The sequence below is a fragment of the Oncorhynchus gorbuscha genome, linkage group LG13 (genome assembly GCF_021184085.1).
Source record: "Oncorhynchus gorbuscha isolate QuinsamMale2020 ecotype Even-year linkage group LG13, OgorEven_v1.0, whole genome shotgun sequence".
Taxonomy (NCBI): domain Eukaryota; kingdom Metazoa; phylum Chordata; class Actinopteri; order Salmoniformes; family Salmonidae; genus Oncorhynchus; species Oncorhynchus gorbuscha.
The window spans coordinates 74,175,979-74,189,785 of NC_060185.1; the positions used below are offsets into that span (position 1 = coordinate 74,175,979).

The window sequence follows — 13,807 nt, forward strand, 5'->3', positions numbered from 1 at the left end:
TACTGCCAGGTACCTATGTGCCACAGCACATGGCAGACACGGCAGTGTACAGCTGGGTGCATTAACATGTTTCCCTGCACTGCAGTACAGGTGACAACAATATATATAATTCTACAAACTAGCATTTCACAGTATACTGAAACTCCTGTAGGTTTTCAATACTAGAACATGAAAAACTGTCCGGTACTAGAATTGTTGTTACTTTCGATTCTGTCAAATATGTTTCACATCATATACGGATTGAGAGGATCGTGGCTGTCTAGTAATTTGTCTGAACCTTCTCAAGGGGGCAGTAGCTAGCCAGCTGACACAGAGCAAGCCACTTTTGAGAAGCAAATGAGAAGAGAGAGAAAATGCCAAAAGCAAAATACCACCACACCCGCAGCTTGTTGACAAAACTCCCTGCAGAAGCAAACTGTGGGAATGCTTTTCTTACAGAGCAGATGATGAGGTTATATGAGTTGGTTATTTAAATCAACTGTGTAGTGCTAGGGGCAAAAACAAAAACGTGCACCCGAGGGAGGCCCCAGGACTGATTTAGGAAACACTGATTTAGACTACTTTGGATTTGCCTGGGCTTGCTAGCAGTAGCCAGTCAGCAGCCCTGGGCAGAGCATTGCACCATGGAAAGTAAAATGCACTCTGGGAGTAGTAGTATGCTGTGTAAAATCCATTGTATTTCCATGGTGTGTAGACTATAGAGAGATAGTAATGTTTTTGTTGTAGGCACTAACTATGCCAAGATTCATTGGACAAAGCATATGAGGAAAATGAATGGTGTTTTTGGATGGGTTTTGGATAAACTCTGAAAATAAGGTCTGTGGTAAACACAGGATAAGGAGGTGTTAACCTCAGACCTTACTTTCTGCGTTTATTCCAAAACCCCTTTTTTCCCCATTCATTTTTACAATAGGGATGGCTGAAAGAAACCAGATGTAACTTGTTTCCAGGTTTTAGGACTACAAGCTGCCGAGGTCTATTGCAATATAGAAGTTTCAGAAATTACCTTTAAAGGTTTTTTATGTAGTTTTGGAACTGAACTATTAATTTAATGCATTAAATTATTTAGCTGTAATGAATCATAGTTCTAACGAATGTCATTTTACCCAATATTATAGCTATAGATTTGCAAATGAACCCTAATATGTATCAAATAACATTTTAAAACAGTTTCGATGTAATTGTAAAATTATTTTGTCTGCTGAGTCTCAAATATGGTTTTGCATGAGGAAAATTGAAGATATTCTTCTGTTATTTAATTTTTTTTCCCAAAAAATGTAATATAGGATAGAATATATTTTAGTTCTTCTACCAGTTATCAGTATATTGTTCAATGTTGAAAAAATAAAGCCCAGTGGTTTTTCTGTGACTCACATTTTTTTTTTGTTGCTGTGGTATTTTTTGGTATCGAGTATCGTTTTGGTATTGAGTATTGTTATGGTATCATGTATCATAATACTAAACCTGGTATCGGTATTGATGTAAAAAATCTGGCATCGTGACAACACTACTACAAACTAGATATAACCGCACCAAAGGTTCCAGACATGCAGTTCATTACATGCGTTATTGTTAGACGATTGCAAGCAAACTTGGCACTTGGTAAAGTTGAAATCATCCTGTGAGAGAGTTTGTCACATTAACGATGTACCATTGTTGCAGCACAGACATTTTGAAAAGTAACTTTTTAACGCACTCAGTTATATGTTCCGTACCTGTTCATAATGAATTCTGCTCAAACTCATAGGTCCTACATGAGGAAGTGGCCATACCTGGAAGTGACCTCAATCTGGTTTACCTGAGCTCCCGCACGTCCGGCTACAAGCCCATCCTCAAGGTCCTCATGACCCAGGAACGACTCCCATTCGGACTCATGAAGGTCCATCTAATGATTGCTGTCATGGGCAGACTGTTCCAGAAATCATTCCCTGCTTTTCCCGACCTCTCGTACACCTTTGTCTGGGACAAGACAGACGCCTACAACCAGAAGGTCTACGGCTTGTCAGAGGCTGTAGGTGAGTTCCCAACAATGATCAAACACAGCTGTATGGAGATGTTATGTTAACATCGTCTGATCGTGGTGTCAGGTCCTAGTGTAGTCTAGGAGGTTGAACTTTGGATGAACTCCTGGCATTGATATCCTTTGAACTTCCTGATTGTTTTTGCAGTCAGAGGCATCATTGTTTTGTAATATGGTATAACAGCTGGTGTGAAAAATATCAAGGAGAAATCCCAGACGGCTGCATTTCTGAAGGGCACTACTCTGCTGACTTAGTTTTTTTGCACGTGTAATTACTCACTAGTTGAACCATGGGAAAATGATTTATTTTTAACGTCATGCCCACGCTGTTGTATTTTGGTCCATAAATTAATTCATTTTGATAAAAATCACACACATATTCTTTCAGGTAATATGGTAATTTGACATCCAGATGCACTGTGAGCTAGCAGTATCTCAGACTTGATATGCTTGTAATGCCTATTGGCATACTAGTAAACACTCATCTGAGAGTATACCTCATTCCTAGAGAGAAGATTCTACGATCATGAAGAGATTTTACACGTTTTCAGGCTTTTTTTAATACAGTACAAGCCTCATCATTGTTTTTTACAGATATTGATAGATTCATTATATACCATTGTTGTTTTCAGTGTCTGTGGGATATGAGTATGAATCATGTCTAGATATGATCCTCTGGGAGAAGAGGACGGCCATTTTACAAGGTTATGAACTGGATGCCTCTAACATGGGGGGATGGATGCTGGACAAGCACCATGTATTGGACATTCAAAATGGTAAGACTTTTTTTACATTGGTCAATGACAATGCTGTGTGTGTGTGTGTGTGTGTTTGTGAGTGCGTGCGTGCGGTTGTAGGATGGAAGCTTCAGGAGGTCTCTAATCTCAAATACAGCATTAAATACTCAGATGAAGATTAAATATGGTTCATCATACCATTTACAGATAATAGAGGAGAGTTTTGACAGGTTGATCATTCATATTAATGATGGAATAAATCAGATACAATTACCCTGGGTGCAGAGCTCCCATCCTAGTCAGCGATTCCACCCTACTCGGCTGTTTTGCAACAAGATGGCATTTGCGGGCCAAGAGGGGATACATTTATCTGTAAAGAAGTTACTGAAACCTATACTGTAGTTCTTAGCTTTTTATCATCCACACTACTCTTTTGAATGAGCGTAAGAATAAAACTCCAAACAGACAAAAAAACATACTGCTTGATCAGGGCCCTGTTGCATAAAACATCTTAAGTTAATTTTCCCCTTATCTTATCCCTTAACTTGAAGTCAGTTCCACTAAACATTTCACGCGAATACCACCCTTAAATTAAGTGAAAAGTTTAAGGGTACCCATGAGGTCCCTTAAGTGCTTCGTTAATATGGATATGAATGTAAAAAGCATTTGTAAAGGTGAATGTTACTTTCCTCTGCCCTGGTTTCAAAAGTAAAACATCCACCTGCTAGCTAGCTAGGTAGCTAAACAATGGAAGGTGCACAATCCACGTCTACAAAACTAGCTGGCTAACTAGCTACCTACTCTGCAAGGTAGCTTGACATACTAGAATGTAATATAAACAAGTTGGAAAAAAAGTAACTAAAATTAATGTTTTATTATCTCTGAATCAATTTGTTTCTCCTGTCTTGAATGTAGAAGTTATATTTTGGGATCTCCCAAAATAAATGGGATCTCTTTGAGGAGACCTTCTGTCAGTGTATCAGGTTGTCTCCATGGTAACCATAGACTCTTTTGTCATAGGCTACATGACCATAAAACCCATAAAAAATTATGCCCTTACCTAAGGAAATGTTTGAGATGCTCTATGCAACACCCTTAAACAATTATCTTAGTTAAGGGAACATTATTCATTAAGGTAAACCCTTAAGGGAAACACTTAAGATCTTTTATGCTACTGGGCCCAGGGCTTTAAAGTGTGACCACTTTGGTCGCATATGCTTCAAAATATTTTGCTGTGCGAACCTGACATTTTATTTTGGGAGCACTGTGGACCTAGAAAAATTATAACTCCGATAATCATTGTTGTAATGATTGAGCTTGAGCCATAGAGAAACAAGAGTGCAGATTCTTTACTGTCATGGTTATACCATTACCACAGCGAAAACTGATTGTTTCTAGCCCGACAGGTCAAAAGATATGACCCATATTACCGGTGCAATTTTTTTATTTATTCCTGTCTTGAATTGGCTATACATTCATAAACAATTTTGCAGGCTATTCCAAAACCACTCTCGGGCATTTTCTTTACACCTTGGTCAGTCATGTAATCTCATTAGCTAGCTCCCACACTGTACTCAACCCTGCACTTTAGAAACTACTGTCCTATGTACATAGTTATTGAACTTTAAACATTTTACATACTGTTTTAACCACTTCATATGTATATACTGTATTGTAGTCAAGGCTCATCCTATATAACTAGCGCTGTATGCACCATTTCTATTCATATAATATCCATAATGTCTATACACCATTATATACATACAGTGCCTTCAGAAAGTATTCACCCTCCGTGTTGGTGGAATGATGTTTTTCTAACTTTTACAAATGAATTAAAAATGAAAAGCTTAAATGTCTTGAGTAAAAAAAATATTCAATCCCTTTGTTATGAAAAGCCTAGATATGTTCAGGATTAAAAATTTGCTTAACAAGTCGCATAATAAGTTGCATGGACTCCGTGTGCAATAGTAGTGTTTACCATTATTTTTGAATGACTACCTCATATCTGTACCCCACACATGCATTTATCTGTAAGGTCCCTCAGTCAAGCAGTGAATTTCAAAATGTCTAATTCAACCACAAAGACCCGGGTGGTTTTCCAATGCCTCAAAGAAGGGCGCCTTTTGGCATATGTGTAAAAAAATAAATAAAAGACAAGTTCTTCGGCTTGCAAGCTGCCCCCTTTTTCCTTCAAACATAACGATGGTCATTATGACAAAACAGTTCTATTTTTGTTTCATCAGACCAGAGGACATTTATCCAAAAAGTACAATCTTTGTCCCCATGTGCAGCTGCAAACTGTAGTCTGGCTTTTTTATGGCGGTTATGGAGCAGTAGCTTCTTCCTTGCTGAGCGGCCTTTCAGATAATGTTGTACCTGTTTCCTACAGCATCTTCACAGGGTCCTTTGCTGTTGTTCTGGGATTGAATTGCACTTTTCGCACCAAAGTACGTTCATCTCTAGGAGACAGAATGTGTCTCCTTTCTCAGCGTTATGACGGCTGCGTGGTCCCATGGTGTTTGTACTTGCGTACTATTGTTTGTATAGACGACATGGTACCTTCAGGCATTTGAAAATTGCTCCCGAGGATGAACCAGAATTTTATTTCTGATGTCTTGGCTGATTTCTTTAGATTTTCCCATGATGTCAAGCTCAGAGGCACTGAGTTTGAAGGTAGGCCTTGAAATACATCCACAGGTACACCTCCAATTGACTCAAATGATGTCAATTAGCATAGCAGAAGCTTCTAAAGCCATGACGTCATTTTCTGGAATTTTCCAAGCTGTTTAAAGACACAGTCAACTTAGTGTATGTAAACTTCTGACCCACTGGAATTGTGATACAGTGAATTATAAGTGAAATTTTCTGTCTGTAAACAATTGTTGGAAAAATTATTTGTGTCACGCACAATGTAGATGTCCTAACCTACTTGTCAAAACTATAGTTTGTTAACAAGAAATTTGTGGAGTGGTTGAAAATGAGTTTTAATGACTCCAACCTAAGTGTATGTAAACTTCCAACTACAACTGTAAATATATATATATATATATATTTTATCCAGAGAGACTTACAGTAGTCTGTGGGTAGCCCTTGGGTATCTAACACACAACCGTGGTGTTGCAAGCACCATGCTCTACCAGCTGAGCTACAAGGGTATCAATGTGCAAACATCTGCTCAATATGCAGTAGTTCTGGTAGCAAAAAACCCTCAGCTATTATACAAAACTGGGTTCCCTTAACAGATTATTGCTCACAAAATTCTTCAGGAAACGTTTTATAGAACTAGTGTACAGAAGTCAATCTGTGTCTTTTGTGTTTACCCCAAGATGCTATGTGTTTTCCTGGATGTTCGTTAAACATAAAAAAATAACTGATATTAAGCTGAACCAAATCTGTCAAAAACATCTAGCACACAAAGTTTTGCAAAGAGCGTTGAAAAAGAACATTGAGAACTGTTCCAGCTTGACTGCTGCCAGAGCATTGTGTTTCATCCCACCTGTCTCAGGGTAAAGCTAGCTCGTCTCAAAGCCTTCACAGAGCAGCGCCAGCGCACAGTGGGGGGGATCGCTGTCTCTAGATGTGAAGCTTCATGATCAACAGATGTGTAGATGCGATATGCATTTCATCTTCGGCATATGATATGCAAATACTTATTGTGTCCTGCATTAGATTGGGGATCAATGTGCATTTGTCTGGATGTATTATGTTTATTAGGGATGAGGTAGCATTGTTTTGGCGGATTTGTGTAGTTTGATATTGATTACGTGAATGACTGAAATGAAGGACACATGCAGATACAGATGGTGTCTTACTTGTCTTTACTATCAGGACTCCAAAGAGGGTTCAGTTTCCTTTTCCTTCTTTCTAACCCTTCAAATGCGCTAAGAAATTTGCTTTAATGAGGGAAGGTGAAACATATTTGACTTTTCATTTCACAATCCCGTTAGTTTCACCCACAGATAGTATGTCAAGTGGGTGAAATAATTGACAGTTTCCCAGTCAACAGACCCTTAGATGTCAGAGGCACAACATGCCAAGTCATGATGGCATTACAGGGAAAAGTGTGTACCTTATGTAATTGTGTATGCCTTTTACAATGTATTCATATTTTAATATACTGTATCTTGTCGGCCTTGTTCGTAGGCATGAGATATTTCACATAGTCATGACGATTAGTTTTGTATTTGCATTTGTATTCATTAAGAATCCCCATTATCTGCTGCCAAGGCAGCATCTACTCTTACTGGGGTCCAGCAGCATTTTTATTTGATTTATTTCACCTTTATTTAACCAGGTAGGCTAGTTGAGAACAAGTTATCATTTACAATTGCGACCTGGAGGCAGTTATATTAAGGCAGTTATATACAGTTTAAAATATTACATGACATTACATAACAATTTAGCCAATACATTTAGTGTGTCCCCTCAAGCCACTACTCCACTATCACATATTTACAATACAACATCCATGTGTACGCATGTGTAGAATGCATGTCTTATCATGTGTATGTGTCTGTGCCGATGTGTGTTTCTTCACAGTCCCCGCTGTTCCATAAGATGTATTTTTATCTGTTTTTTAAAATCTGATTCTACTGCTTGTATCAGTTACCTGACGTGGAGTAGAGCTCAATGTAGCCATGGCTCTATGTAGTACTCTGCAGCTCTTGGGGCTTGTGAAGAGACCTTTGGTGGGATGTCTTGTGGGGTAGACATGGGTGTCCGAGCTGTGTGCTAGTAGTTTAAACAGACACCTCGGTCCATTCAGCATGTCAACACTTCTTACAAAAACAAGTAGTGATGAACTCAATCTCTCCTCCGCTTTGAGCAATGAGATATTTACATGCATATTATTAATGTTAGCTCTCCATGTACATTGAAGGGCCAGCGGTGCTGCCCTGTTCTGAGCCAATTGTAATTTTCCGAGGATTCTCTTTGTGGCACCTGACCACACGACTGAACAGTCCAGTTTATACAAAACTATAGCCTGTACGTATGTAGTGTTGTTAAAAAGGCAGAGCAGCGCTTTATTATGGACAGACTTCTCCCCATATTAGCTGCTGTTGTATCACTATGTTTTGACCATGACAGTTTACAATCCAGGGTTACTCCAAGCAGTTTAGTCACCTCAACTTGCTCAATTTACACATTATTTATTACAAGATTTAGTTGAGGTTTAGGGTTTAGTGAATGATTTGTCTCAACTATTTAGGACTACATTTTTCCTTGCCACCCATTCTGAAACTAACTGCAGCTCTTTGTTAATTGTTGCAGTGATTTCACTTGCTATAGTAGCTGACATGTATAGTGTTGAGTCATCCGCATACATAGACACACTGGCTTTAGTCAAGGCCAGTGGCATGTCATTAGTAAAAATAAAAAATAAATCAAATAAGGGGCCTAGACAGCTGCTCTAGGGAATTCCTGATTCTACCTGGATTAAGTTGGAGAAGCGTCCACTAAAGAACACGGATGTGTTCTGTTAGACAGGTAAGTCTTTATCCATAATATAGCATGATATAGCATCAGCAGACTGTGATCGAAAATGTCAAAAGTCACACTGATGTCTAACAAAACAGATCCCACAATGTTTTTATCATAAATTTCTTTCAGCCAATCATCAGTCATTTGTGTAAGTACCATGCTTGTTGTCCTTTCCTATAAACATGCTGAAAGTTTGTTGTCAATTTGTTTACAGTAAAATAGCATTGTATCTGGTCAAACATCATTTTTTTCAAAGTTTACTAAGGGTTGGTAACAGGCTGATTGGTTGGCTATTTGAGCCAGTAAAGCCAGGGGGCTTTACTATTCTTGGGTAGCAGAATGAGTTTTGCTTCCCTCCAGACCTGAGGGCACACACGTTCTAGTAGGCTTAGATTGAAGGTATAACAAATAGGAGTGGCAATATCATCCGCTATTAGCCTCAGTAATTTTCCACCCAAGTTGTCAGACCCTGGTGGCTTGCCATTGTTGGTTGTTCACTTCTTTCAAACTCACTTCACGGATTTCAGAGTTAGAATGCTTGTCTTTCATAACTTGACATGGTATACTTGTATGTGTGGTGTCAGCGTTTGTTGCTCTCATGCCTAAGTTTGCTAATCTTCCCAATGAAAAAAAAATAATTAAAGTAGTTTGTGATGAATGAGCCATCTGATTCAATGAATGATGAAGCTTAGTTTGCCTTTTTGCCCAAAATGTTATTCTTAATGTAATTTATCTATGTTCCATAGTGTAGTTTCTTCTTCTTTTTATTCAGTTTAGTCACATGATTTCTCAATTTGCAGTACGTTTGCGAATCTGTTGTGCAGCCAGACTTATTTTCCATTCCTTTTGCTTCATCCTTCTCAACCATACACTTTTTCAAATCTTCATCAATGCACAATGATTTAAAAGTTTTTACATAAAGTTTCTTAATGAGTACATGCTTATTAGTAACTGGAATAAGCAATTTCATAAATGTGTCATGTGCAGTGTCTGGTTGCAGGTTGAGGCCCTTAACAAATTCAGTCTGATAAATAAATATCACAACTGTATTTTCACAACTAGCAATGTATTACCTCCCTAATGCTGTACATTTCATATTCTTTGATAAAACATGCAAGTTGTGCTCCGCTATAGTCACACTCCTGACGAAGCTACATTGTATGGTATCAGTCATTCTCCTGGTGACTCTAGATGTAGCTATATATTATCAGTCATTCTCCTGGTGACTCCAGATGTGGCTATATAGTATCAGTCCTTCTCCTGGTGACTCCAGATGTAGCTATATAGTATCAGTTATTCTCCTCCTGGTGACTCCAGACAAAGCTATATAGTATCAGTTCTTCTCCTCCTGGTGACTCCAGACATAGCTATATAGTATCAGTCATTCTCCTGGTGACTCCAGATGTGGCTATATAGTATCAGTCCTTCTCCTGGTGACTCCAGATGTAGCTATATAGTATCAGTTCTTCTCCTCCTGGTGACTCCAGACATAGCTATATAGTATCAGTCCTTCTCCTCCTGGTGACTCCAGACAAAGCTATATAGTATCAGTTCTTCTCCTCCTGGTGACTCCAGACATAGCTATATAGTATTAGTCCTTCTCCTCCCGGTGACTCCAGACGTAGCTATATAGTATCAGTCCTTCTCCTCCTGGTGACTCCAGACAAAGCTATATAGTATCAGTTCTTCTCCTCCTGGTGACTCCAGACATAGCTATATAGTATCAGCCCTTCTCCTCCTGGTGACTCCAGAAATAGCTACAGGTGATGTCGGAAGTTTATATACACTTAGGTTGGAGTCATTAACTTGTTTTTCAACCACTCCACAAATGTATTGTTAACAAACTATAGTTTTGGCAGGTCGGTTAAGACATCTACTTTGTGCATGACACAAGTAATTGTTCCAACAATTGTTTACAGACAGATTATATCACTTATAATTCACTGTATAACAATTCCAGTAGGTCAGAAGTTTACATACATTAAGTTGACTGTGCCTTTAAACAGCTTGGATTTTTTTTTTAAATGATGTCATGGCTTTAGAAGCTTCTGCTAGGCAAATTGACATCATTTGAGTCAATTGGAGGTGTACCTGTGGATGTATTTCAAGGCCTACCTTCAAACTCAGTGCCTCTTTGCTTGACATCATGGGAAAATCAAAAGGAATCAGCCAAGACCCCAGAAAACAATTGTAGACCTCCACAAGTCTGGGTCATCCTTGGGAGCAATTTCCAAACACCTGAAGGTACCACGTTTCTGTACAAACAATAGTACGCAGCCGTCATACCGCTCATGAAGGAGACGCTTTCTGTCTCCTAGAGATGAGCGTACTTTGGTGCGAAAAGTGCAATTCAATCCCAGAACAACAGCAAAATACATTGTGAAGATGCTGGAGGAAACGGGTACAAAAGTATATTTATCCACAGTAAAACGAGTCCTATAGCGAGGAAGAAGCCACTGCTCCAAAACTGCCATAAAAAAGCCAGACTACGGTTTGCAGATGCACATGGGGACAAAGATTGTACTTTTTGAAGAAATGTCTTCTGGTCTGCTGAAACAAAAATAGAACTGTTTGGCCATAATGACCATCCTTATGATTGGAGGAAAAAGGGGGAGGCTTGCAAGCCGAAGAACTCCATCCCAACCGTGACGCAAGTGGGTGGCAGCATCAAAGCCCTGACCTCAAACCTATAGAACATTTGTCGACAGAACTAAAATAGTGTGTGCCAGCAAGGAGGCCTAACTGGTGATCCTAACTGACCTAAGACAGGGAACTTTTACTCTGATTAAATGTCAGGAATTGTGAAAAACTGAGTTTAAATGTGTTTGGCTAAGGTGTATGTAAACTTCCGACTTAAATTGTATGTGGTATGAATCCTTCTCCTCCTGGTGAATCCAGACATAGCTATATAGTATCAGTTCTTCTCTTTCCTTGTGACTCCAGACATAGGTATATAGTATCAGTTATTCTCTTTCCTGGTGACTCAAGACATAGCTATATAGTATCAGTTATTCTCTTTCCTGGTGACTCCAGACATAGCTATATAGTATCAGTTCTTCTCTTTCCTGGTGACTCCAGACATAGCTATATAGTATCAGTCCTTCTCCTCCTGGAGACTCCAGACATAGCTATATAGTATCAGTTCATCTCTTTCCTGGTGACTCCAAACATAGCTATATAGTATCAGTCCTTCTCCTCCTGGTGACTAACTCCATTTCCCCTTGCCTTCCCTGTCTGAGGAGTCTACTGTGATCTAGTTAAGAGTGTTCCTCTCCTCCTCTGGCGAGGACTCTTAAGTCTTTCTCTCGCTCTTCTCTGGGGCCTGTCTAACTAGATAAGGCCTGTGCTGTAGCTATGCTCCCTCTACACCTCTTCCCCCTTCTCCCTCCATCCTTCCCTCCATCTCTGCTGCAAAGTGGCTATATGCCCTCTGTTAAAGCAAGGCTGTTGAGCCCTACAAACATGTTCAGATGTTCAGTGGCCTTAGCCTGGGTACAGTAACATATTGTAGCGCTGTCAGACAGATTCTGTCAGAGAGAGAGGGACTGTAAAGTGGGTGGGACCGTTAATGTGTGTGCTAGATAGAAGGTGGGTAAAATGTATGTGCATATTTTATTAATTACATTAGACTTTCTAATGGCTTATGGGAAGACATATCTGTGATTGAAGTGACTGTGATATGTGGTTGTCCTACCTAGCTATCTTTAGATGAATACAGTAACTTGGTTTCTCTGGATAAGGGCGTCTGCTAAATGACTCAAATGTAAACATGTAAGTGTAAATGTAGGGTACTGGGGGCAGGCTGCCAAATGTACCTAATCATTAAATTAATATTTTTAGAAAATATTTAATCTTACTTTTTAGTAAGGTGTAATGCTTCAAGCTTTTTATACTGTACTCTATATTGGATATGTAAAAAAGGTACTCTCATTGGGACTTGTAATTAGGGTAAATTCAGCATTATGATAGTGAAGGTAATGTGTGACATCTTGTGCTGGTTATTCCATAATTACTTGGTTATTACTTTGCAATAGGACTATCGGGAATGCTTGCTTTCGAGTCAGCCCTCGTTCAACGTTAGATCACTCACGTAGGATGTAGCTGAGCAGACAGATGGATCGCAGTGCAATTAAATCCCCAAGGTCATCCGTTTGATGGCGTCACACACAATGCCGTCCCTCGTACCCATTAATCTTTGTTAGCCGCACATTTGTAATGCTCTCTGTTACAAAGAAACGGAGCAGTGGGATTGTCTTGCCAGCGGTCTCCCTAGAGAAAGTCTTCATTTCAGTTCCCCCCCCTTTTAATTAATCAATGAAAGGGACTAATCGGAGAGGGACAAACATACATTGAGATGTGCGGGGGTAATGTCAAGGGAACCGGCGGTGCTACACCGGGCGCTCAGTGCTGCCATCGATCTGGTAATGAGGAAGAGAGAGTGTCGGAATTCAAACGCGTTGCCAGGGTGTGAATAATTAAGTGCTCCCAGTATGCAATTCACCACTTTGATGTTTTTTCTTCTTTTTTTCTTTTGAAGTCTACTCCACCACATCCCTCCCCCCGAAAAGAAAAAGTTATATTTTCCCCTCGATCAAATATTTATCTGTAATGACTGATGAAGTTCATTTGAAGTTCCGTTAGTTTTGCAAGGTATATTGTCTGCTGCGTTTGTCTAACCCTCCTCGCCATGACGTGGAGTACTGGGAGGAAATGGTAAAGGGTCCTGGCGAGATTGAAAGAACATCATGTTCTATAAAGAGGTTACTATTAATTGATGAGTTTACGAGTTTACGAATCCCACTAAACAGGTTCCTAAAATTATATCACAATTCATGAGACATCGAAATATGCACATAGGTAGTCACTCTACCTATGTAAAGTTGTAAACAGCATATAACAAATTATTATAACAATTATTATAATTAGCACAGTTCAAAGTCATCATTCTCATCAATTACATAGAAACTACTCTCTATATTTTTCCTGTTTTTCAGGCATCCTCTACAAAGGCAGTGGTGAGAACCAGTTCATCTCGCTGCAGCCTCCCGTCATCTCTACAGTGATGGGGAACGGTCGGCGCCGCAGCATCTCGTGCCCCAGCTGCAACGGGCAGGCCCTGGGCAACAAGTTGCTGGCGCCAGTGGCCCTGGCGTGGGGCATCGACGGCAGCCTCTACGTGGGCGATTTCAACTACATCAGACGCATCTACCCATCGGGCAACGTTACCAGCGTCATGGAGCTCAGGCTAGTTCAGGTTCTGCATGGAATCATAATGGTGGTGCACGGTTGTTTTGTGCTGGCCCTTTGTCCCTTTAGCTCAGATATTGAGGCTTTGCATGGCTCTGTAATAGTGCACAACCTCTGACCTATTGGTTCAGACCTTTTGACCCTCGAATTAGAGATTGATTCTTTATTTCTTCTGAGGTAATAGTGCAAGGAGGTGGTGTTTAAGACAAAGTGGGTTGCATGGATGTGAAACTCACCCATAGCATGTTGGCTGGAGTACATACAAAGCAGCATGCTGCTCACAGAGTGACAGACTAGTCTCTGTTGGCAAAGATGGTTGAGC

General features: G+C 39.8%; 1 protein-coding gene across 1 annotated transcript in view; it reads left to right on the top strand.

Annotated features, from left to right (window-relative positions):
• si:dkey-237h12.3 (teneurin-3) overlaps positions 1–13,807 on the top strand; it is a 167,026-nt gene that overhangs the window by 111,900 nt on the left and 41,319 nt on the right. The window contains exons 19-21 of the mRNA XM_046295707.1: positions 1,748–2,015; positions 2,653–2,796; positions 13,233–13,482. Coding sequence (XP_046151663.1) covers positions 1,748–2,015; positions 2,653–2,796; positions 13,233–13,482 — 662 coding nt within the window. The remainder of the gene's footprint in view (positions 1–1,747; positions 2,016–2,652; positions 2,797–13,232; positions 13,483–13,807) is intronic.